Source organism: Rana temporaria, chromosome 9, assembly GCF_905171775.1.
Source record: "Rana temporaria chromosome 9, aRanTem1.1, whole genome shotgun sequence".
Taxonomy (NCBI): Eukaryota; Metazoa; Chordata; class Amphibia; order Anura; family Ranidae; genus Rana; species Rana temporaria.
In genome coordinates this window covers 6,230,379-6,254,100 of record NC_053497.1, presented here as the reverse complement: position 1 = coordinate 6,254,100, position 23,722 = coordinate 6,230,379, and the positions used below count along the sequence as shown (strand labels likewise).

The 23,722-nt window shown below is 47.9% G+C and overlaps 1 protein-coding gene across 2 annotated transcripts in view; it reads right to left on the bottom strand.

Annotated features, from left to right (window-relative positions):
- The window catches only part of RABGAP1 (RAB GTPase activating protein 1), a 197,081-nt gene that overhangs the window by 59,896 nt on the left and 113,463 nt on the right, over positions 1-23,722 (bottom strand). For both annotated transcript variants that reach the window (XM_040322729.1, XM_040322730.1), the window contains exons 14-16: positions 4,430-4,543; positions 2,719-2,793; positions 2,361-2,486 (exon numbers count right to left, since the gene is read on the bottom strand). In XM_040322729.1, the coding sequence (XP_040178663.1) occupies positions 2,361-2,486; positions 2,719-2,793; positions 4,430-4,543 (315 nt within the window). The remainder of the gene's footprint in view (positions 1-2,360; positions 2,487-2,718; positions 2,794-4,429; positions 4,544-23,722) is intronic.

The window sequence follows — 23,722 nt, the reverse complement described above, 5'->3', positions numbered from 1 at the left end:
GGCCCCCCCGCTTCTCAATTCGATTTCAGGCGGCAGCACCCCCCCCCTTCCCCCGGTTCTCTGCTCCAGGGGACCCATGCCTAAAGCTGTGTAAGGGGCCCAATAATTCCCGATGGTGGCCCTGGTGTCCATAAGACACAAGAGTGGAGCTCGGCTCTGCCCCCCACTCCCTCGATAATGGCTGTGATTGACCTCTATCTAAGCCAATGAGAGGAGAGAGAGAGAGATGTACATCACTGAATCATGTTTGGACTCGGGTGTGAATTTAGTGGGGGGCTGCGGGGGAACCCGCATGCAATTTAGGAGGAGTTTGGCGCGGTTTAATTGCTATTTAGGAGGAGTTCCGCGCAGTTTCATTCACTGATTCAGGTGCGAATTTTTAAAGTGTATGACCCTTGAAATTGCACCTCAACCACACTGAACTCTTTAAAAAAAAACACTATTCCTCCCACTGATACCAATAATGGGACACTATTCCTCCCACTGATACCAATGATGGGACACTATTCCTCCCACTGACACCAATGATGGGACACTATTCCTCCCACTGATACCAATGATGGGACACTATTCCTCCCACTGATACCAATAATGTGACACTATTCCTCCCACTGATACCAATGATGGGACACTATTTCTCCCACTGATACCAATGATGGGACACTATTCCTTCCACTGATACCAATGATGGGACACTATTCCTCCCACTGACACCAATGATGGGACACTATTCCTCCCACTGATACCAATGATGTGACACTATTCCTCCCACTGACACCAATAATGGGACACTATTCCTCCCACTGATACCAATGATGGGACACTATTCTTCCCACTGATACCAATAATGTGACACTATTCCTCCCACTGATACCAATAATGTGAAACTATTCCTCCCACTGATACCAATGATGGGACACTATTCCTCCCACTGATACCAATGATGGGACACTATTCCTCCCACTGATACCAATGATGGGACACTATTCCTCCCACTGATACCAATGATGGGACACTATTCCTCCCACTGATACCAATGATGTGACACTATTCCTCCCACTGATACCAATGATGGGACACTATTCCTCCCACTGATACCAATGATGGGACACTATTCCTCCCACTGATACCAATGATGGGACACTATTCCTCCCACTGACACCAATAATGTGACACTATTCCTTCCACTGATACCAATGATGGGACACTATTCCTCCCACTGATACCAATGATGGGACACTATTCCTCCCACTGACACCAATGATGGGACACTATTCCTTCCACTGATACCAATGATGGGACACTATTCCTCCCACTGACACCAATGATGGGACACTATTCCTCCCACTGATACCAATGATGGGACACTATTCCTCCCACTGATACCAATGATGGGACACTATTCCTCCCACTGATACCAATGATGGGACACTATTCCTCACACTGATACCAATGATGGGACACTATTCCATCCACAGATACCAATGATGGGACACTATTCCTCCTACTGATACCAATGATGGGACACTATTCCTCCCACTGATACCAATGATGGGACACTATTCCTCCCACTGATACCAATGATGGGACACTATTCCTCACACTGATACCAATGATGGGACACTATTCCATCCACAGATACCAATGATGGGACACTATTCCTCCCACTGACACCAATGATGGGACACTATTCCTTCCACGGATACCAATGATGGGACACTATTCCTCCCACTGATGGGACACTATTCCTACCACTGATACCAATAATGGGGCACTATTCCTCCCACTGATACCAATGATGGGACACTATTCCTCCCACGGATACCAATGATGGGACACTATTCCTCCCACGGATACCAATGATGGGACACTATTCCTCCCACTGATGGGACACTATTCCTCCCACTGATACCAATAATGGGGCACTATTCCTCCCACTGATACCAATGATGGGACACTATTTCTCCCACTGATACCAATGATGGGACACTATTCCTCCCACTGATGGGACACTATTCCTCCCACTGATACCAATGATGGGACACTATTCCTCCCACTGATACCAATGATGGGACACTATTCCTCCCACTGACACCAATAATGGGACACTATTCCTCCCACTAATACCAATGATGGGACACTATTCCTCCAACGGATATCAAAGAGGAGGCATTTTCTACTCCCATTAGCCCCAGTCCGGCCCTCCTAATGTCTGAAGGACAGGAAAGGGGTTTAGTAAGTTTGGAGACCCCTGGTATATAGTATAAGATGAGGACATTACTGGTTTCTTATTTCAGTTATATTTGCACTTTTTTCACGTGTCGCCCTTCCCCCGTATGTCCACGTCTCGTTGCTCTAACCTGCATGAGGCGCTCCAGCTGGTAAAACTTGCAGTGCAGATCTTCAAAGTTCTGTTTGAAAAGTTCCCTGAGTCCATAATCGAACATGATCTTGACCAGGACGCTGAAGGCTTGTTCTTCAGGCATCTGTGGGACGAGAGACGAGAGACAAGCTTCCTGTGTCAGAGCTTTGCCGGATCTTTCCTCTATAAACACGGCCGCTTCCCAGACACGTGCTTTTATCAAACATCCCACATAAACAAGGACCCCCCCAACCCCCCCGGAGGTGACAACGGGTCTATCACAATGACTTACAATGGTTACACGAGATACACAGCACTATTCATGCGACTCGTCACAAGACAGGAATAAGACTTACATGTAGCAGCAGAACAGCGGCCAGGAAGGACTGTCCTTGGCAATAGCCGATCTCTTCATCATAGACAGAATAGGCCTAAAAGAAGACAAGACAGGCCATCAATCACTTCCCAAAACACAAATCTCCCAACAACTGGCAAGTAGAAGTCTAATCCATTTATCATTTTAAAGCTGAACTCTGGCCCTGGAGCTTGAAGGCTTCAAGGTGTCCTAGGTGGGATGAAGCATTCAATCTGGAGACCTGAAGAGTGTGTGCGTGTGTCCGGGTCTTACAGGAGACCTGAAGGGTGTGTGTGTGTGTGTCCGGGTCTTACAGGAGACCTGAAGGGTGTGTGTGTGTGTCTGGATCTTACAGGAGACCTGAAGGGTGTGTGTGTGTGTGTCCGGGTCTTACAGGAGACCTGAAGGGTGTGTGTGTGTGTGTCTGGGTCTTACAGGAGACCTGAAGGGTGTGTGTGTCCGGGTCTAACTGGAGACCTGAAGGGTGTGCGTGTCCGGGTCTTACTGGAGACCTGAAGGGTGTGTGTGTGTTTGGGTCTTACTGCAGACCTGAAGGGTGTGTGTGTGTGTGTCTGGCTTTAACTGAAGACCTGAAGGGTGTGTGGGTGTCCAGGTCTTACTGAAGACCTGAAGGGTGTGTGGGTCCAGGTCTTACTGGAGACCTGAAGGGTGTGTGTGTCCCGGTGTCACAGGAGACCTGAAAGATGTGTGTGCATTTGGGTCTTACTGGAGACCTGAAGGGAGTGTGTGTGTGTGTGGGTCTTACTGGAAACCCCGAAGGGTGCATGTCCCCAGGTCTTAGAGAAGAGAGGAAAAAGGGAGGGAAGAAAAGAGAAGGGGGAAGAAGGGAAGCAGAGAGAAGGGAAGTGGAGAGAAGGGGAGGGGAGGGAAGTAGAGGGGAGGAGTGAGAGAAGGGCAGGGGAGAGAGAAGGGCAGGGGAGGGGAGAGGAGTGAAGAGAATGGAAAGAGAGGGAAGAGGAGGGAGGAAGAGGGCAGGGGAAGGTAAGGGGAGGGGAGAGGGAAAGGGAGAAGAGGAGAGGGAAGGGAAGCAAAGCAGAGGGGAGGGAAGAAGGGGGAAGGGAAGAGGTGGGATGGAGGGAAAGGGAGGAGAGGGGAGGGGTGAGAAGGAGAGGGGAGGGAAGGGGAGTGAAGGGAAGGGGAGTGAAGGGAAGGGGAGGGGAGTGAAGGGGAGGGGAGGGGAGGGGAGAGAAAGGAAGGGAAGAGGAGGGGAGGGAAGGGGAGGGAAGTGAAGGGGAGGGAAGGGGAGGGGAGGGAAGGGTAGGGGAGAGAAGGGATGGAAGGGAAGAGGAGGGGAGGGGAGGGAAGGGAAGTGAAGAGGAGGGTAAGGAAGGGAAGGGATGGAAGGGAAGAGGAGGGAAGGGATGGAAGGGAAGAGGAGGGAAGGGATGGAAGGGAAGAGGAGGGAAGGGAAGTGGAGGGAAGGGGAGGGAAGGGAAGAGGAGAGGAGGGGAGGGGAGAGGAGGGAAGGGAGGGAATGGTGAGGAAAGGAAACGTAACTCTGGAGGCTGAAGATTCGCTTTAACCCCAGTTTACTTACTGAAAACACTCACTACCCCTATAAATATATATATATATATCATTTTTTGTTGTTGTTAACGCCTTTATCTGAGCATACTTTGGAAACTCTGTTGTGCAAACACTAGAACACACTACGATGATTGGGCGTCACTCTCCCCAATCGCGTGGCGTACCTTGCAGATCTTGTAGAGAGAGTCCTGTCCGTCTCCGCCGGTGTCTTTGAAGTAGTCGTGCGCCGGAAAGGTTCTGTTGATGTCACGAGTGATGGCGCTGTCCTGAGGAGACTCCTGATCAAATAAGAAAACATTCAATTGATATTAATTTACTTCTACAGTCAGACGTGATTCACAAAGGACACAGAACCATCGTCATCAAATAAAAATGAACATCTAATGTCCCTTCTACCGTCGGGTACAAGCAATCTTCATACCGTGCAGCACAAAAACATAGAACGTGAAATGAATTAAATACTTTTCTATATTATAGCAGCAGGTAGTAAAGCTCAAAGCCTCAACAATAGTGATCCCATACCGCGCCAACACATAAATATAGTAAATGTGAAATTATTCTACAATAACCACCACCAAAAAAAAAAAATGTTTTTGATTTTAATATTTTCAAATGTGCAAATCCTTCTACTGACTTTTAGGTGGTGGTTATTGGACTTGCATATTGTGTAATAATTTCACATTTACTATATGTACAGCTGGTATACATTTGTATGGCGCCCCCTTTACTCCGATACCCCTAATTAAAATCTAGGGGAACCAATTGCCTTCAGAAGTCCTCTAATTAGTAAATAGAGTCCACCTGTGTGTCATTTAATCTCAGTATGAATATGGCTGTTCTGTGAAGCCCTCAGAGGTTTTTTTAGAGAACCTTCGTAAACCGCATCATGAAGACCAAGGAACACACCAGGCAGGTCAGGGATAAAAGTTGTGGAGAAGTATAAAGCAGAGTTAGGTTATAAAAATATATCCAGAGCCTTGAACATCTCGCTGAGCTTCTGTTCAATCCATCATCTGGCACATATAATGGGATCCTAAGTGTTTCGTCAGCATCTGACGTCATCAGGGATCACGTCAGATGCTGCTGACGAAACGCGCGAACTGCTGCTATCTGGGGAGTATCCGTTTGCTGGTGTTGACTACCTGTATTGGGTTTCAATCCCGTTTGGCGAGTAGGATACTTAACTAAAGGTCAGCGGAGGGATTTGCACATTTGAAGATATCGCAATCAGATTTGTTGGATGACCGGCAGACTGCATTGGCACTTTGTGGGAACAATTTTTTTTTTTTTGGTGGTGGTTATTGGACTTTCAATATTGTATAATAATTTTACATTTACTATATGTAGAGCAGTCTCGGCAGTCCCTAGTTTTACAGAGAACAGATACTCTCCAGATAGCAGCAGCTCAGCTCACACGTTTAGTCAGCAGTATCTGACGTCATCAGGGATTATGATCTCAGACGCTGCTGACGAAACACGTCAGAGCCCGTAATACCTGCCACGTCACTTCCGCCATTGTTTGGAATGCGGACGGCATCCCTGATTTTATTCTTTAGCACAATCTATTCTTCTGTCTTGTTTTTTTTTCAAATACATTTTATTTTAACCACTAGCCGACCAGCCGCCGCAGTTATACGTGGCAGGCCGGCTTGGCTGCGTGAAATCACGTAGCTATACGTCATTTCGCATTCCAGCCATTGGGGGCGCGTGCCCCCTGCTCGCCGTCGCGCGTGCCCGGCACCCGCAATCGCTCGTTACAGAGCGAGAACCGGGAGCCGTGTGTGTAAACACACAGCTCCCGGTCCTGTCAGGGGGAGAAATGACGGATCGTCTGTTCATACAATGTATGAACAGCGATCTGTCGTTTCCCCTAGTCAGTCCCACCCCCCCTTCAGTTAGAACACACCTAGGGAACATAAATAACCCCTTCCTCGCCCCTAGTGTTAACCCCTTCCCTGCCAGTGTCATTTTCACAGTAATCAATGCATTTTTATAGCACTGATCGCTATAAAAATGCCAATGGTCCCAAAAATGTGTCAAAAGTGTCCGCCATAATGTCGCAGTACCGATAAAAATCACTGATCGCCGCCATTACTAGTAAAAAAAAATGCCATAAAACTATCCTCTATTTTGTAGACGCTATAATTTTTGCGCAACCCAGTCAATAAACGCTTATTGCGATTTTCTTATGAAAAATATGTAGAAGAATACGTATCGGCCTAAACTGAGGAAAAAAATGTTTTTTTTATATATTTTTTTGGGGATATTTTTTTATAGCAAAAAGCCCAGCCATGGGTCGCGAACGCGCCTCCAGTCCTGTGCTCCATGACCACGCCCATGGGACCCGATCGCCGCCAGTGTCCCGCGGTTGGGTCACAGAGATGAAGAAGGGGCAGAGGTAAGTGTAAACAAACCTCTCCCTGTGTTTCCTACTGAGCCTGTCACTGATCGTCTGTTCCCTGTCATAGGGAACGACGATCAGTGACGGCACACGCCCAAGCCACGCCCCCCCCCCCACAGTAAGAAACACACATTAGGACACACTTAACCCCTTTTGTGCCCCTACAGGTTAAACCCCTTCACTGCCAGTGTCATTTTCACAGTAATCAGTGCATTTGTATAGAACTGATCGCTGTGGAAATGACAATGGTCCCAAAATAGTGTCAAAAGTGTCCGCCATAATGTCGCAGTCACGATAAAAATCGCTGATCCCCGCCGTTACTAGTAAAAAAAAATTATTAATAAAAATGCCATAAAACAATCCCATATTTTGTAGACGCTATAACTTTTGCGCAAACCAATCAATAAACGCTTATTGCGATTTTTTTTACAAAAAATAGGTAGAAGAATACGTATCGGCCTAAACTGAGGAAAAAAAATATATTTTTTATATATTTTTGGGGGATATTTATTATAGCAAAAAGTAAAAAATATTGAATTTTTTTTCAAAACTGTCGCTCTATTTTTGTTTATAGTGAAAAAAAATAAAAACCGCAGAGGTGATCAAATACCACCAAAAGAAAGCTCTATTTTTGGGAAAAAAAGGACGTCAATTTTGTTTGGGAGCCACATCGCACGACCGCGCAATTGTTAGTTAAATCGACGCAGTGCCGAATCGCACAAAGTGGCTTGGTCCTCGACCAGCAAAATGGTTCGGGGGCTGAAGCGGTTAATGATACTACACCATGAGGAGTTTTATTCTTTCTTCCTGAAAGACCAGCAAACGTGAGGTGAGGGCAAACCGAGGTACCGTATTTATCGGCGTATAACGCGCACTTTTTTAAAATCAGGGGAAAATCGTGGGTGCGCATTATACGCCGATCCCTGCTGTCTCTGAGCAAGGCCGACAAAGACCGAGCCGAGAGGAGCCGAACACACCGGAAATCCGGCTCTGCACAGCTTGACCGAGGCGCCAAACTCAAACACCCCAGCAGACGGACGCGACAGACACCGACAAGGCTGGACGGACCGGCAGACGGACGCGACGAACACCGACAAGGCTGGACAGACCCTGTGCAAGGCCGCAGACTGACGCCGGACAAGGCCGCCGATGGACGCCGGGCAAGACAGCAGACGGACATCGACAAGGCTGGACGGACCCCGCGCAAGGCGGCAGACGGACGCCGGGCAAGACAGCAGACGGACATCGACAAGGCTGGACGGACCCCGCGCAAGGCCGCAGACGGACGCCGGGCAAGACAGCAGACGGACATCGACAAGGCTGGACGGACCCCGCGCAAGGCCGCAGACGGACGCCGGACAAGGCCGCCGGTGGACGCCGGGCAAGACAGCAGACGGACATCGACAAGGCTGGACGGACCCCGCGCAAGGCCGCAGACGGACGCCGGACAAGGCCGCCGGGCAAGACAGCAGACGGACATCGACAAGGCTGGACGGACCCCGCGCAAGGCCGCAGACGGACGCCGGACAAGGCCGCCGGGCAAGACAGCAGACGGACATCGACAAGGCTGGACAGACCCCGCGCAAGGCCGCAGACGGACGCCGGACAAGGCCGCCGGGCAGGACATCGACAAGGCTGGACGGACCCCGCGCAAGGCCGCCGATGGACACCGACAGCAGACGGACAACGACAAGGCTGAGCATTCAAAATGTAAGTTTTTTCCTAAACTTCCCTTTCTAAGCTTGGGGTGTGCGTTATACACCGGCGCGCGGTATACCCCGATAAATACGGTATATTAGGTCACAAAGTCCCAACAGAAAGGAATGGAACACCGGCACAAGAATACCCCCCCACAACAGCTGTGCATCCTCGTTCCGGTAAAAGATGGCCCTGCATAGGAGACGCCAATTTGCCCCCCCCTCCCCCCGTCTGAATGGGCCCTTAGGTTGAACGTTCCAATTGTTGCTAAAAAATGTGAAGAATTAGTGGTGCCGGAGAGAGCGTAGTGTGTGAAGAGAAGTTAGAAACCGTCCAATCATCTGGTTCTATGATGGGAACATTAAACGAGGACATCATTTCACACGCCCTCTACCCCCGGAGTCATCATCACCCATAAGAAGTTATTATTGTTGTGAAAATTAGAACCAGAAATCTCTATTTAGAGACCATGTTACTGGCTTTAAAATCTAGAACTGCGGAATACGGAATGTAGAGCTTCAAAAAAAAAAAAAAGCTCTATATTCTGTGGCTGGACGGGGCTGAAGGCTTTACCGGGTGGTACTTGTGTTCTCAGGGGAGAAGACACCAAGCCCTTGGGGATTTTCTGCCTCGAACTGCCTATGTGTGTACAGCGCCTTGAATAAGTATTCATACCCCATGACATTTTCCACATCTTCTCATGTTACAACCGAAAACGTAAATGTATTTTATTGGGATTTTATGTGATAGACCAGTGATGGCGAACCTTGGCACTCCAGGTGTTTTGGACAGGGCCGCCATCAGGGGGGTACAGGCAGAACACCTGTAAGGGGCCCGGATGTCAACCCCCGTTAAAAAAAAAACGGAGGCCTCCAGGGCGCCGAATGGCAACCCCCCCTTTTTTTTATTTATTTTTTTACTTTTTTTTTATATATATTTTTTTATTTATTTTTTATTAAAGGGCCCAGAGGTTTATTTTTAATAAAGGGCCCAGAGGTCCCGGATGGCAACCCCCCTCTTTTGTAAATTATTTTTATAACTATATATATATATATATATATATATATATATATATATATACACACATACCGTATTTATCGGCGTATACAGCGCACTTTTTTGCCCTTAAAATCAGGGCAAAATCGTGGGTGCGCGATATACGCCGATACCCGCTTTCCCGCACGAAGTTTGAATACTGCGCCGGCATATACCAAGCGCAGACAACTCGTGTATAGTCGGGCAGGCTCGCGCTCACGTCCTGGACGTACAGGACGTGAGCGCGATAGTAGCCAAGCCTGCCCGACTATACACGAGTGTACTGCGCTCGGTATATGCCGACGCAGTATTCAAACTCGGCGCGGGAAAGGCGGGGATCGAGCGGGGAGGACGCCGTAGAAGGACGCCGGACCCGACGAAGAGGACACCCGAAGCCGCAGACAAACCCGATGAGGACGCCGCGCAAGACACCAAAACTGTAAGTACTAAAATCTTTTTTCACAGGAATGTCGGGTCCACTTTAGGGGTGCGCGCTATACACCGGAGCGCGCAATACCCCGATAAATACGGTATATATATATATTATATTATATTAAAGGGCCCAGAGGTCAGGCCCTGGATGGCAACCCCCCTTTTTTGTAAAATATTTTTATAATTTTTATTACATTTTTTTTATATTTTATATATATATATATATATATATATTTTATTAAAGGGCCAAGAGGTCGGGCCCCGGATGGCAACCCCCCTTTTTTCATATATATATTTTTCTTTCTTTCTTCTTTTTTGTAAAGGCCCCCCCCCCCCGCTTCTCAATTTCAGGCGGGCAGCACCCCCCCCCCCCCCCCGGTTCTCTGTACTCCAGGGGGCCCAGGCCTGAAGCTGTGTAAGGGGCCCCATAATTCATGATGGCGGCCCTGGTTTTGGAACTACATTTCCCATGATGCTCGGGCACTGTGCAGGGTAGTTGAGCATCATGGGGAAATGTAGTTTCGAAAACATCTGGGGTGCCGAGGTTCGCCATCACTGTGATGGACCAACACAAAGTGGCACATAATTGTGAAGTGGAAGGAAAATGAAAAATGATATCCAAATGTTTTTTACAAATAAATATGTGAAAAGTGTGGGGGGCATTTGTATTCGGCCCCCTTTACTCCGATACCCCTAACTAAAATCTAGAGGAACTAATTGCCTTCAGAAGTCATCTAATTAGTAAATAGAGTCCACCTGTGTGTCATGTAATCTCAGTATAAATACAGCTGTTCTGTGAAGCCCTCAGAGGTTTATTAGAGAACCTTAGTGAACCAACAGCATCATGAAGGCCAAGGAACCCCCCAGACAGGTCAGGGATAAAGTTGTGGAGAAGTATAAAGCAGGGTTAGGTTATAAAAAAAATCTCCCAAGCTTTGAAGATCTCACGGAGCTTCTGTTCAATCCATCATCGGAAAATGGAAAGAGTACGGCACAACTGCAAACCTACCATGACACGGCCGTCCACCTAAACTGACCGGGCCGGGCAAGGAGAGCATTCATCAGAGAAGCAGCCAAGAGGCCCATGGTAACTCCGGAGGAGCTGCAGAGATCCACAGCTCAGGGGGGAGAATCTGTCCACAGGACAACTATTAGTGGTCTCTCCACAAATCTGCCCTTTATGGAAGAGTGACAAGAAGAAAGACATTGGAGAAAGAAAGACATAAGAAGTCCTGTCTGCAGTTTGTGGGGGAGGGGACACAGCAAACATGTGGGGGAAGGTGCTCTGGTCACATGACACCAAAATTCAACTTTTTGGCCGAAAAGCAAAACGCTATGTGTGGCGGAAAACTAACACTGCACATCACCCTGAACACACTATCCACACCGTGAAACATGGTGGTGGCAGCATCATGTGGTGGGGATGCTTTTCTTCAGCAGGGACAGGGAAGCTGGTCAGAGTTGATGGGAAGATGGATGGAGACAAATACAGGACAATCTTAGAAGAAAACCTGTTAGAGTCTGCAAAAGACTTAAGACCAGGGCGGAGGTTCACCTTCCAGCAGGACAACGACCCTAAAGTACAGCCAGAGCTACAATGGAATGGTTTAGATCAAAGCCTATTCATGTGTTAGAATGGCCCAGTCACAGTCCAGACCTAAATCCCATTGAGAATCTGTGGCGAGACATGAAAATTGCTGATCACAGACGCTCTCGATCCAACCTGACAGAGCTTGAGATATTTTACAAAGAAGAATGGGCAGAAATGTTCCTCTCTAGATGTGCAAAGCTGGTAGAGACACCCCCAAAAAGACTTGTAGAGAAAGGGGGTTCTACAAAGTATTGACTCCGGGGGGCGCCATACAAATGCCCCCCCCCCCCCACTTTTCACATATTTATTTGTATCATTTTCCTTCCACTTCACAATTATGTGACACTTTGTGTCTCTCACATAAAATCCCAATAAAATACATTTACGTTTTTGGTTGTGGGGGGGGGGGGGGGGAACAGATGCCCCCCAACAGCAGTGTCAACACAATACAGTGTACATGAGGCCTTAGAAATAAAAACGAGTTTTGTTATGGATCAATATAATCAAATTATTTTATAACAATTTATTTTCAGATTTCAGTGGACAGAGACTCCTTGTGTTGGTTGAAGTGTACCACAATGCTGACGCTTGCGGAGGGTGAATGATGTTCCTGCGTTCACCATGGAAGTGAATGGTGGGCGTCCAGCAGATCATAGTAAAGCGCGGCGCTGTGCGTCATTTACTAATAAGCTGTACGCTGGCAGTCTTGTGACTACACGGCATGTCTGTTACCAAGAGATCTGGTTTGTGATGTTGACAAATAAAGAGTTGTGTCTGACTCATCGTCTACAGATGATCAAGTCCAAAAAAACGATAATTCCCATCTGTGTTGAGTAATGTAAGAATAAAAATATTGTTTGTTGCAACATTTACAATGTCCTTGGAAGCTGGAAATCACTGTAGTAGACACGGCTAGTCTGGGGGTCGCCACTTGCTTCTGGGTCTTGTGCCAAGTAGCTGGCCTGCACCATTCTGAAGACACAAGGTTGGCTGCTGGGCCTGGACACCATTCAGAGCTTCGGTGCCAAACTCAATTTCATGGTGAGCCGCATCAGCATTATTTTTTTGTTTACAAATGGTTTTTATTGTGGAAAAAGGTCAAAGTATATAAAAGATTACAATGTAGGTACATGTATGCATACAAAAGACTTTAACAGTGAACATTGTACAGAAGAAGAGAAAAAACAGTCAGGAAGGTGTCAGTTAATAGACATTTATTCTAAACCAGAAAGGTGGCATCCCAGAGAATCCATTTTTTTTGGAAGAGGGGCATAGAATCATATAATGTATGATGAATTCTCTCAGAGAGTTTAATGTTTGTCATGCGGTTGAGGATTTGAGGCCAAGGTACCGACGTGGAGCGCCAATTAAGTGCTATGGCCCAATGGATGGAGCTGAGGAATGTATGCCGCATCAGCATTATGGTGGGCATTGAGACCATTCTGAACTCCAGAGTCAAACTCAGTGGCGGCTGGTGCTCAAATTTTTTTTGGGGGGGGGGGGGGGCGCAAAAAAAATTCAAAATCAGTTGCAACTTTACTGTGCCCATCAATTGTCGCCACTGTGCCATGCCATCAATTGTCGCCACTGTGCCATGCCATCAAACGCAGCCACTGTGCCATCAATTGTCACCACTATGCCATGCCATCAAACGCAGCCACTGTGCCCATCAATTGAAGCCACTGTGCCATGCCATCAATTGGCGCCACTGTGCCATGCCATCAAACGCAGCCACTGTGCCATCAATTGTCACCACTGTGCCATGCCAAATGCAGCCACTGTGCCCATCAATTGAAACCACTGTGCCATGCCATCAATTGTGCCACTGTGCCATGCCATCAAACGCAGCCACTGTGCCATCAATTGTCGCCATTGTGCCCATCAATTGTCGCCACTGTGCCATGCCATCAAACGCAGCCACTGTGCCATCAATTGTCGCCACTGTGCCCATCAATTGTCGCCACTGTGCCATGCCACCAAACGCAGCCACTGTGCCATCAATTGTCGCCACTGTGCCATGCCAAATGCAGCCACTGTGCCCATCAATTGTCGCCACTGTGCCATCAATTGTCGCCACTGTGCCATGCCAAATGCAGCCACTGTGCCCATCAATTGTCGCCACTGTGCCATGCCATCAAACGCAGCCACTGTGCCATCAATTGTCGCCACCGTGCCCATCAATTGTCGCCACTGTGCCATGCCATCAAACGCAGCCACTGTGTCCATCAATTGTCGCCACTGTGCCAAAATTGCTGCGCAAATACCGTGTGACATAAAAAATTGCTACAACTACAATTTTATTTTCTAGGGTCTCTGCTAAAAAAATAAAACAAAATTATATTGTTTGAGGTTATGAAAATTTTTTGAGCAAGAAAAAAAATAAATGATGATTTGTAGAAAAAAAATGTCAGAACGGGCCTGGGTGGGAATTGGTTAATCATTTCATTAGCGTGTTGATGGGTGGAGAAATTAGGAACCGGGAAATTATATACAAGCAGATTAAGCTTCAGTAAAAAGCGCTTATACATTTTTCTTTTAACCACTTTAGCCCCGGACCATTTCGCTGGCCAAAGACCGGGCCACTTTTTGCGATTCGGCACTGCGTCGCTTTAACTGACAATTGCGTGGTCGTGCGACGTGGCTCCCAAACAAAATTGGCGTCCTTTTTTTTCCTACAAATAGAACTTTCTTTTTTCTTTTGGTGGTCTTTGATCACCTCTGCGCTATAAACAAAAATAGAGCGACAATTTTGAAAAAAAAATTATATTTTTTACTTTTTGCTATAATAAATATCCCCCAAAGATATATATATATATATATATAAAAATCCTCAGTTTAGGCCGATACGTCGTATTCTACATATTTTTGGTAAAAAAAAAAAACGCAATAAGCGCTTGTTGATCCGTTTGCGCAAAAGTTATAGCGTCTACAAAATAGGGGATAGTTTTATGGCATTTTTATTAATATTGTTTTTTTTACTAGTACAGTAAAACCTTGGTTTGAGAGTAACTTGGTTTGAGAGCGTTTTGCAAGACAAGCAAAATGTTTTAATACATTTTTCCTTGATATATAAGCGATGTCTTGATATAAGAGCAGCGTCATGTCACAACTGAGTATAAGAAAAGAAGAGAGGTGCCTCTAAGTGTAGTAATATGGTTACATTTAATGAAGGTACAACATTTAGCAACTTATTGCTACACTTAGGCTCCGTACACACGGTCGGACCGAACCGATGAGAATGGACCGAGGTTCAGTTTCATCGGACCAAACCGACCGTGTGTATAGCCCATCGGTCTGTTTTTCTTCGGTCCAAAATTTTAAAACATGCTTCAAATCCGAACCGATGGACCGTCTGCCCGATCGGACCAAACCGATGGTTAGTACAGAAAAGCATCGGTTCAAAACCCGCGCATGCTCAGAATCAAGTCGACGCATACTTGGAAGCATTGAACTTCGTTTTATTCAGCACGTCGTGTGTTTGACGTCACCGCGTTCTGACCCGATCGGATTTTGGACTGGCGGTGTTATACACATATCAGGCCGTACGGCCACTTCAGAGGTGAACCGATGAAAACGGTCCGACGCACCAGTCACATCGGTTTGGTGCGACCGTGTGTACAAGGCCTTAGAGGCGCCTCTCTTCTCTTTTATACCCTGTAAAAAAATGCTTTAATATACAAGTGCTTTGAATTGCAAGCATGTTTCTGGAACTAATTATACTCGCAAACCAAGGTTTTACTGTATTGGCGGCGATTAGCGTTTGTTATCGTGACTGCGACATTATGGCGGACATTTAGGACACCATTTAAGGACCATTGTCATTTTTTACAGCGATCAGTGCTATAAAAATGCACCAAATACTGTAAAAATTACACTGGCAGTGAAGGGGTTAACCTGTAGGGGGCGCTGAAGGGGTTTAAGTGTGACCTAGGGAGTGATTCTAACTGTTAGGGGGCGTGGCTTGCCGTGACATGTCACTGATCGCTGTTCCCTAAGACAGGGAACAGACGATCAGTGACATGTCACTAGGAAGAACAGGGAGATGTTGTGTTTACAGTGGCATCTCCCCTGTTCTTCAGCTCTGTCACCCGATCGCGGAACACCGGCGGGTTAACCTGTAGGGGGGCGCTGAAGGGGGGTTAAGTATGACCTAGGGAGTGCTTCTAACTGTTAGGGCCCTTTCACACGGAGCGGATCAGTAATGATCCGCTCCGTGTGTCCGCAAAGCTCAGAGGGGATCCTCCGTAAAATCCCCGCTGAGCTGGCAGCTGACAGGGCGGTCCCCGCACACTGTGCAGGGACCGCCCTTGTCTTTCCTCCGCTCTCCCCTATGGGGGATCGGACGAACACGGACCGCATGTCCGTGTTCATCCGATCCGGCAGACGGAAGAAAAATAGGATTTCTTTCGTCTGCAAATGCGGATCTTTGCGGAGGCGGACAAATTACGGGTGTCAGCGGATATTCATCCGCTGACACCCGTAATCACATAGGGACCCATGTATGTCCCGTTTTCATCCACAAACAGACGGATGAAAATGCGGACATACGGTCCGTATGTGTGAAAGGGCCCTTAGGGGGCATGGCTTGACATGACACTGATCGCTGTTCCCGATGACAGGGAACAGACGATCAGTGAGATGTCAGGGGAAGGGCGGGGAGATGTGTTTACACTGACATCTGCCCCAATCTTCAGCTCTGTGACCGGATCGCGGGACACCGGCGGACATCTTGCGGGCCCGGTCACAGAGCGCTGGCGCCCGAACTCACGGCTCACATATGAAAGAAAGAACGTTTCCGCTCCAGGTGGATGGTGTTAGGATGATCAGTATGGTCTCAGGAGATCAAGGGTGCTGGCAATGCACAAGGCAACAGATGGAAAAAGAAAATATGGACAGCAACACTCCAAAAAACCTTGGTTGTCCATTTAAAAAAAAAAGGGAAAACTGCACTACAAGTCACAGCACACAACACGGGAGTAAAACGCTGACGCGTTTCACACTATAAATTAATGCTTAATCATAGCAAATTAAAGGGGACGCATATATACGCCCGTTTGCGCAGCCGTGCCATTCTGTTGCCGTAAAAGTGCGTGCGGCGGCATGGAAGCGGTTAACCGAATGGACTTCTTTCAACCAGAGTATGTAAACAAACAAAAAAAACATTATTTTGCATTTGAAGAAACACAGAAAAGACTGTGAAACGCATACAAGGAAGGAATGACATCATCCCCGGGTCCTTCGTTATTAAAAACATGCAACAGGATAAAGCAGCAGCTGGGCTTGATGGGAACGGCGTGGTGAAATGTGTGCACGTGAAGTAGTGATTGTTTTATCGCCCCACGTGCACGTGCACAACCCAGAAGAATAAGGGAAGCTCTGCCAGAAGTCTTCCATGCGCTCCTTTCAATCTGATCCCATCTTGAGGAAGCGATAACAAGGCAGAAATGATTTAAACAAAGCTGCTGTTTTCATAAGCTTGCCCCCCCCCCCCCCCCCCCGGCTGCGGGCCGTGCCATGGGCATGGGATAACCTCCTCCTATTTTTATACCCTTTCTGTGAGAACTGGCTCCGTGGGCAATTTCTCAAGCTTGAAGGGTAGTGGGAACTGAAGGAAACCCTTTAGGAGGACACACCCTTTGTAAACGCAGCCTTAGAATGACAGGAAGATCGGCCGAGTAATAAACAGATCATGAGAAATAAAATCCCTGACTTCATGCTTCACTTCCCAGAACCCCAGAAAAAATAAATGATTTTGCTTAAGTGACTATTCACATGTGCGCAGTGCCTGGCCGGGAACTGCGAGGGCACACAGAAAACAAAACGCTTTCCGTGCGCCATGTTCACACCAGGACGCGGCATTTCCATGCGCTCCAGAGATGTGCGGTATTATGCAATGCGTTTACATAATATTGTACCCCTCTGGATGGCCCTACTTGTCACCGTACAGCGAGTGCAGCGGACCACGCTGCTCTGCAGTGATATGAAGGTGTCCCACCACCCCCTGCCACATGGAACTGCAGTCCAAAACGGCTGCTGCCTGCACACTAAACCACTGGGTACGTGCAGCATCTCCACAAGGCTCTAGTGGTCAACATTTGTCTGCAGTATCTCCCTAAAGCTCTAGTCACCAATGTGCACCTGCAGTATGTCCACAAGGCTCTAGTGGTCAATGTGTACCTGCAGTATCTCCACAAGGCTCTAGTGGTCAATGTGTACCTGCAGTATCTCCACAAGGCTCTAGTGGTCAATGTGTACCTGCAGTATCTCACCAAGGCTTTAGTGGCCAATGTGTACCTGCAGTATCTCCACAAGGCTCTAGTGGTCAATGAGTACCTGCAGTATGTCCACAAGGCTCTAGTGGCCAATGTGTACCTGCAGTATGTCCACAAGGCTCTAGTGGTCAACATTTGTCTGCAGTATCTCCCTAAGGCTCTAGTCACCAATGTATACCTGCAGTATGTCCACAAGGCTCTAGTGGCCAATGTGTACCTGCAGTATCTCCAAAAGGCTCTAGTGGTCAACATTTGTCTGCAGTATCTCCCTAAGGCTCTAGTCACCAATGTGTACCTGCAGTATGTCCACAAGGCTCTAGTGGTCAACATTTGTCTGCAGTATCTCCCTAAGGCTCTAGTCACCAATGTATACCTGCAGTATGTCCACAAGGCTCTAGTGGCCAATGTGTACCTGCAGTATCTCCAAAAGGCTCTAGTGGTCAACATTTGTCTGCAGTATCTCCCTAAGGCTCTAGTCACCAATGTGTACCTGCAGTATGTCCACAAGGCTCTAGTGGCCGATGTGTACCTGCAGTATGTCCACAAGGCTCTAGTGACCAATGTGTACCTGCAGTATCTCCCCAAGGTTTAGTGGCCAATGTGTACCTGCAGTATCTCCCCAAGGCTTTAGTGGCCAATGTGTACCTGCAGTATCTCCCCAAGGCTTTAGTGGCCAATGTGTACCTGCAGTATCTCCCCAAGGCTTTAGTGGCCAATGTGTACCTGCAGTATCTCCCCAAGGCTTTAGTGGCCAATGTGTACCTGCAGTATTTCTCCAAGGCTCTAGTAGCCAATGTGTACCTGCAGTATCTCCCTAAGGCTCTAGCAGCCAATGTGTACCTGCAGTATCTCCCCAAGACTCTAGTGACCAAAGTGAACCTGCAGTATGTCCCCAAGGCTCTAGCGGCCAATGTGTACCTGCAGTATCACCCCAAGGCTCTAGTGGCCAATGTGTACCTGCAGTATCTTCCCCAAGGCTCTAGTGACCAACATTTGTCTGCAGTATCTTCCCCAAGGCTCTAGTGACCAACATTTGTCTGCAGTATCTTCCCCAAGGCTTTAGTGACCAACATTTGTCTGCAGTATCTTCCCCAAGGCTTTAGTGACCAACATTTGTCTGCAGTATCTCCCCAAGGCTCTAATGACCAATGTGAAGCTGCAGTATCTCCCCAAGGCTCTAGTGACCAATGTGTACCTGCAGTATCTCTCCAAGGCTTTAGTGGCCAATGTGTACCTGCAGTATCTTCCCCAAGGCTCTAGTGACCAACATTTGTCTGCAGTATCTTCCCCAAAGGCTCTAGTGGCCAACATGTATCTGAATTATCTCTCCAAGGCTCTAGTGACCAATGTGTACCTGCAGTATCTCCCCAAGCCCACAGTGGTCTTCTCATCACTTGTGACGGCTGACTGCTTGATTGGTGATCCCCATCCACCCTGTGTGCAGCTTGCAAGATACTTTTATGTAAGTGTATCTGAATAAAGTGTTACTTGCTTTTACTATCACACTGACCCAGGCACCCTCTTTCTGCTGCTTTTTTTTTGTGTGTACTTGTAGTATGTCCCAAAGGCTCTAGTGACCAATGTGTACCTGTAGTATCTTACCAAGGCTCTAGTGAACAATGTGTACCTGTAGTATCTCTCCAAGGCTCTAGTGACCAATGAGTACCTGTAGTATCTCCCCAAGGCTCTAGTGACCAATGTGTACCTGTAGTATCTCCCCAAGGCTCTAGTGACCAATGTGTACCTGTAGTATCACCCCAAGGCTCTAGTGACCAATGAGTACCTGTAGTATCTTACCAAGGCTCTAGTGAACAATGTGTACCTGTAGTATCTCTCCAAGGCTCTAGTGACCAATGAGTACCTGTAGTATCTCCCCAAGGCTCTAGTGACCAATGTGTACCTGTAGTATCACCCCAAGGCTCTAGTGACCAATGAGTACCTGTAGTATCTCCCCAAGGCTCTAGTGACCAATGTGTACCTGTAGTATCTCCCCAAGGCTCTAGTGACCAATGTGTACCTGTAGTATCTCACCAAAGCTCTAGTGACCAATGTGTACCTGTAGTATCTCCCCAAGGCTTTAGTGACCAATGAGTACCTGTAGTATCTCCCCAAGGCTCTAGTGACCAATGTGTACCTGTAGTATCTCCCCAAGGCTCTAGTGACCAATGTGTACCTGTACTATCTCCCCAAGGCTCTAGCGGTCCATTTGTACTTGCAGTATCTCCCCAAGGCTCTAGTGACCAATGTTTACCTGCAGTATCTCTATCCCCAAGGCTCTAGTGATTAATGTGTACCTTCAGTATCTCTCCAAGGCTCAACTGACCAATGAGTACCTAAAATATCTCCCCAGGGCTCTAGTGGCCAATGTGTTCCTTCAATATCTCCAAACGGCTCTATTGGACAATGTTTACCGACAGCAACCCCCCCCCCAAAGCTCTAGTGTCCAATGTGTGCCTGCAGCATCCCCCCCCCCCCCCCCCAAGGCTCTAATCACCAATCTGTACCTGCCGTATCTCACCAAGGCCAATGTATACAATACTATGCAAAAGTTTTAGGCAGGTGTGAAAAAATGCTGTAAATGAAGAATAAGTTCAGAAATAGAAAAGTTTATAGTTTATTTTTTTTTTATCAAACAACAAAATGGAATGTAAATGAACAGAAGAGAAATCCAAATCAAATGCATATTTGGTGTCAACAGGACCAATTCTTCTAGGTATACACAGTACTTGATGGAACTCAGCAGGTAGGTTGTTCCAACCTCATCAGTCCAGCCATTCTGCTCCATCCCAGTTCCTATGTTTTCCTGCACAGTTGAGTCGCTTAGCCTTGTTTCCATGTCCTATGCAGGAAAACATAGGAACTGGGGGGGGGGGGGGGGGGGGCAGAAAAATGGCAGCAGAAAGCAGTTTGTTCGCTTAAGGGCTTGAGAGCGGTACAATAAGTGTCTGCGGGCAACTGTGAAGCATGGTGAAGGGAGAGGCAGTGGACACTGCTATGGGGGACAGAGGACACTACTGTGTGTGTATGGGGGGGGGGGGGTTCAAAGCGCATTGCTATGGGGGGGGGGGGACAATACTGTTAGGGGGGGCAGAGGACACTACTGGGGGTGCGTGCAGAGGACACTACTGTGGGTGGGGGGGGAGTAGGAATGGCAGAGGACACTGCTATGGTGGGCAGAGGGCATGGAGGGGGGGGGGGGAGCAGAAGACACTACCATGTGTATGTGTGGGGGGGCAGAGGCCCATCTGTCGTGATTTGAAGCGGGCTACTACTGTGACACACTATTTTTAATTTTTTTTAAATTGGAGTCTTTGTTTTATTATTTAAAGGGTGACGAAGACGCACAACCCCCAGACCCCCCGTTTTTTTTACTCTCTGTGCATTAAACTTTAAAAAAAATAAAATAAAATAGGGTCACTTTTATTAAAAAAATAAATAAAAATCTTCATTACCTGTTTGTGTCCAAAAAAAATAAAAAAATTATAATATACATGAAAGTAAAAAAATAATGAATCCTTAAAGAAAACCCGTGATTTATGGCGCTACTCGATATGTAGACGCTGTTTAACAAGCACTTCATTGCTCGTCATAATTCTATCAAATCAAGGGATTTGGGGTTTTTAATCCACAAAACAAACACTGTCTGGAAATAACGGAATTAGATCAAAGCTTTATAAAAGACCATATATAATGCAGATTAGCCCAAAATAAAAGGAAATAGGCCATTATTTAAATTATGGAAAGCCCCCCCGTGTCACGGTCATGAACGTCTTAAAGCTATTTATGTCGTTTAATCATTAAATACCCTTGTAATTTAACTGCCTACCAAGAAATTAAAAATAAGCCCTTGGCATTGGTAGAGATTTGTTTCACACTTAACCACCTCTGTGCCGTCGTTGGATGTGTATTTCTAGATTGCCAACTATAAAAGGGGGGATAAAAGGCACTCAAGAGAACACAACCATAAATGGCTGTGATCTGAGATGTCATTAAACAGCTCAGATCACAGTCACAATGTACAGAACCAATCAGAGTGGCTCTGTACCTTGTGATAGCTGTGAACTAATATCTAGTTTGGATGTGTATTTCTAGATTGCCAACTATAAAAAGGTTATCAAAGGCACTCAAGAGAACACAATCATAAATGGCTGTGACCTGAGATGTCATTGAACAGCTCAAATCACAGCTACAACGTACAGAACCAATTAGAGTGTACAGAATGTACAGAGCCAATCAGAGTGGCTCTGTACCTTGTGATAGCTGTGAACTAATATCTAGTAGTGTTTACAAACGTCCAGCCCATCCGCAATGAAATAAGCTCCCCTTTTACTGTGAACGAGGTTTGTAAATACAGAAAAGACGATACGTAGATCGAAGATTAAACCACCTCCCGTTTAGTAAAGGGGGGGGGGGGTAAGAGAAGCTCAGCACGTATAGGAACCAGAAGGCCACATGCCCATGATTCTCAGCAAAGGCTCACTACAAAATAGGAATAAGCATGCATGTGCAAACGTATTAACGTGTGCACAAGAGGGAATGTGCACGGTACGAGCGCAATAGCGCCAAACTACCCATTTAAGCTGAACTATGGCATGGACAGATTGCTGAGTTCCTGTCTAAACTGCGCCTTGACCTGCTATTCCTGCCTACCCTTGAACAAACCCTGGATTCCTGCCTGCCTACTGTGACCTTGGCTTGTACGTGACCCGGCTCTTCTGCCTCGCTGCCTGACTGTGTACTGACCCCGACCTGCATCTTGACTCTGCCTCTTGCCTGATGTTCTTGTACCTTTCGCTGCCCGGCTCTTGATGACCTTTTGTCCTGGCTATGCTCCTCTTAAGCTTCACCATGTTCCAGTTCCTGCTTGGTGATCCACAGTCCTTTGTTTCCTGCTAACCTCAGCTGGCGCTGCCTGTTTTACCGGCCCTCGTACCACTTCCCCGTACAGTGGCTGAGCTGTCGCAGACAGCTCCCGGTCTCTGATCAGGAGTCAGCAGAATGGTCTCCTGATCATGTGACCGCTGTGATTGCCAATCACAGGTGTAACCTAAAAACAAATAGAGTTCCCTTAAAGTAGCCGATGGCACCTGTAGGGCGGAGCGCCGAGATCTGTCATTCTTTGGTTACAGTTAAGAGAGGACAGAACCTGTCTTTGCCTATAGATGAGAGAGGACAGGTTCTGTCCATGTGACAGTGCCGACCAATTAGAATCCCTGCAGTCTGTACTGTCAGCACTAGAGGTGGCTTAAACTGCTGGGGGGGGGATCCGCTGAGGGAAGAGAAGCACTGGAGGCTGGGTGGGCGGGGGGATGAGCCTCTTGAGGCTGGGGGAGGGCTGCTGGAGGCTGGAAAGAGAGGAGGCTCAGGGGAGAGAGCTGCTGGAGGCTGATGGGAGAGAGCCGATGGAGGCTGAAGGGGGAGAGCCAATGGAGGCTGAAGGGGGGAGAGCCAATGGAGGCTGAAGGGGGGAGAGCCAATGGAGGCTGAAGGGGGGAGAGCCAATGGAGGCTGAAGGGGGGAGAGCCAATGGAGGCTGAAGGGGGGAGAGCCGCCAGAGGCTTGGGGGGGCACTGGAAGCTGGGAGGAAAAAGCCTCTGGAGACTGGGGGGAGGAGCCTCTGGAGGCTGGGGGGAGGGAAGCCACTGGAGGCTGAAGGGAAGAGAGCCACTGGAGGCTGAAGGGAAGAGAGAGCCACTGCAGGCTAGGGGAGGGGAGAAGAGAGCACCTGGGGGGGGGGAGAGCGCCGCTGCAGGCTGGGGGGAGGAAGAGAGCCACTGCAGGCTGGGGGGAAGAGAGCCGCTGCAGTCTGGGGGGGGGGAGAGCCGCTGCAGGCTGGGGGGGGGGGAGGAGAGCCGCTGCAGGCTGGGGGGGGGGGGAGGAGAGCCGCTGCAGGCTAAGGAGAGAGTGAGAGAGATGCTGGAGGCTGGGGAGAGAGAGCCTCTGGGGGCTGGCGAGAGAGAGCCTCTGGGGGCTGGGGAGAGAGAGCCTCTGGGGGCTGGGGAGAGAGAGCCTCTGGGGGCTGGGGAGA